The sequence below is a fragment of the Etheostoma spectabile genome, chromosome 6, assembly GCF_008692095.1.
Source record: "Etheostoma spectabile isolate EspeVRDwgs_2016 chromosome 6, UIUC_Espe_1.0, whole genome shotgun sequence".
In the NCBI taxonomy this organism is placed as follows: Eukaryota; Metazoa; Chordata; class Actinopteri; order Perciformes; family Percidae; genus Etheostoma; species Etheostoma spectabile.
The window spans coordinates 27333146-27334461 of NC_045738.1; the positions used below are offsets into that span (position 1 = coordinate 27333146).

The 1316-nt window shown below is 37.2% G+C and overlaps 1 protein-coding gene across 2 annotated transcripts in view; it reads right to left on the minus strand.

Annotated features, from left to right (window-relative positions):
* Positions 1-729: 729 nt before the first annotated feature.
* The window catches only part of LOC116690511 (high choriolytic enzyme 1), a 34433-nt gene continuing 33846 nt past the window's right edge, over positions 730-1316 (minus strand). For both annotated transcript variants that reach the window (XM_032517524.1, XM_032517523.1), the window contains exon 10: positions 730-952. In XM_032517524.1, the coding sequence (XP_032373415.1) occupies positions 951-952 (2 nt within the window). In that variant the 3' untranslated portion in view covers positions 730-950. The remainder of the gene's footprint in view (positions 953-1316) is intronic.

Here is a 1316-nt window from a genome sequence, read left to right on the forward strand (position 1 = left end):
ATGTTGATGGATAATCACAGACTGGAATATGTCAAGTTTTACTCAATGCTATTTCAAAACCACTTCAATTTCTTTTCAAATGCTAGAAAATTGAATAATACACCCCAAAATTAATGAAAGTAGAGATTTGAACTTGCCAAAGAGCGTTATGTGTCAATCAATCATGTTATTTTGGGGAATTCCAATAGTTAAAAAGATTGATATAGGAAAACCGGTCAATTTGACCCGAGGACAACACGAGGGTTAAGACACCTTCCACAATCCATTGTCCTTTTGAATGGATTATTTTTTATGAACTATTATTAATATTATAAGAAAGTTGATAGTGCTGAGCCGCATCTCAAATGCGTCTTTCAAATTTTTGTTCTTCATTACACTTCTATGTTCTTCTGTTGATCTGTTGACCCCTGAACACCCCCTTTCCCTAACCCCTACCTCTCTTAAAAAAAAACAAAAAAAAACAGGGGGGGTGAGGTATAGAATGCTAAGAGGCTAACCCATTTCCAGTCTTTGTGCTAAGCTAACCAGCTGATATGTGTCATGGATCTTTTTTTTACCACAAAATGAATAAGCATATTTTTCAAAATGTCTAACTATTCCTATGTTTTCTGATTCAGAATCAAATGAAATGAACGGATTACAGTAGGATTGTTATACTGCAAGGGAACTTGCTTTACTTTCAGATCAGAAGCCATCCAACTACTTAACTACTGTGATGATTTTTTTTTAATGTGATATGAAAATAAAATCGCATGGGATATAAAATGTGTCTCATTAACATACCCAGAATCTACACAGTGCCTATTAAATGGTCTTTGCCATTTTTAAGAAACAGTCCGGCAGCAAGCAGTGTTCTTATGAAGATTACAGATTTATTGTTACAGGACAACTCAAACTGCATCAGCACGCTCTGATGTCATCAGGGCGCCAGGTCAAAGGTCACGTGCAGATCCTGGGGAAGAAGTGCGTGTCAATAACGGAGCCTTTTTTCAGAAGAACAATGCTAAAGTGGGATGAATTGGTACCGAAGGACAAAACACAACAGAAAAAGTAAATACAAAGTTTCATATGTCTAGAAGTGTTCAAGTGTCTACATAACTAGATTTAGTTACTTTACACATTAAGATTTTTGCACACAAAAGTTTATAAATGAAACTAGCCACCAATATAGAGCTTTTTCACAGCAGACATGGTAAAAGCACAGGTGTATTAACAAGGCTGGAGTACTCGAGTGCGGTCTCGGTCTCGAGTCCGGACTCCAGACCGTTTTTCTATGGTCTCGGGCTTGTCTCGGACTCGCTAGTATTTGGACTCAG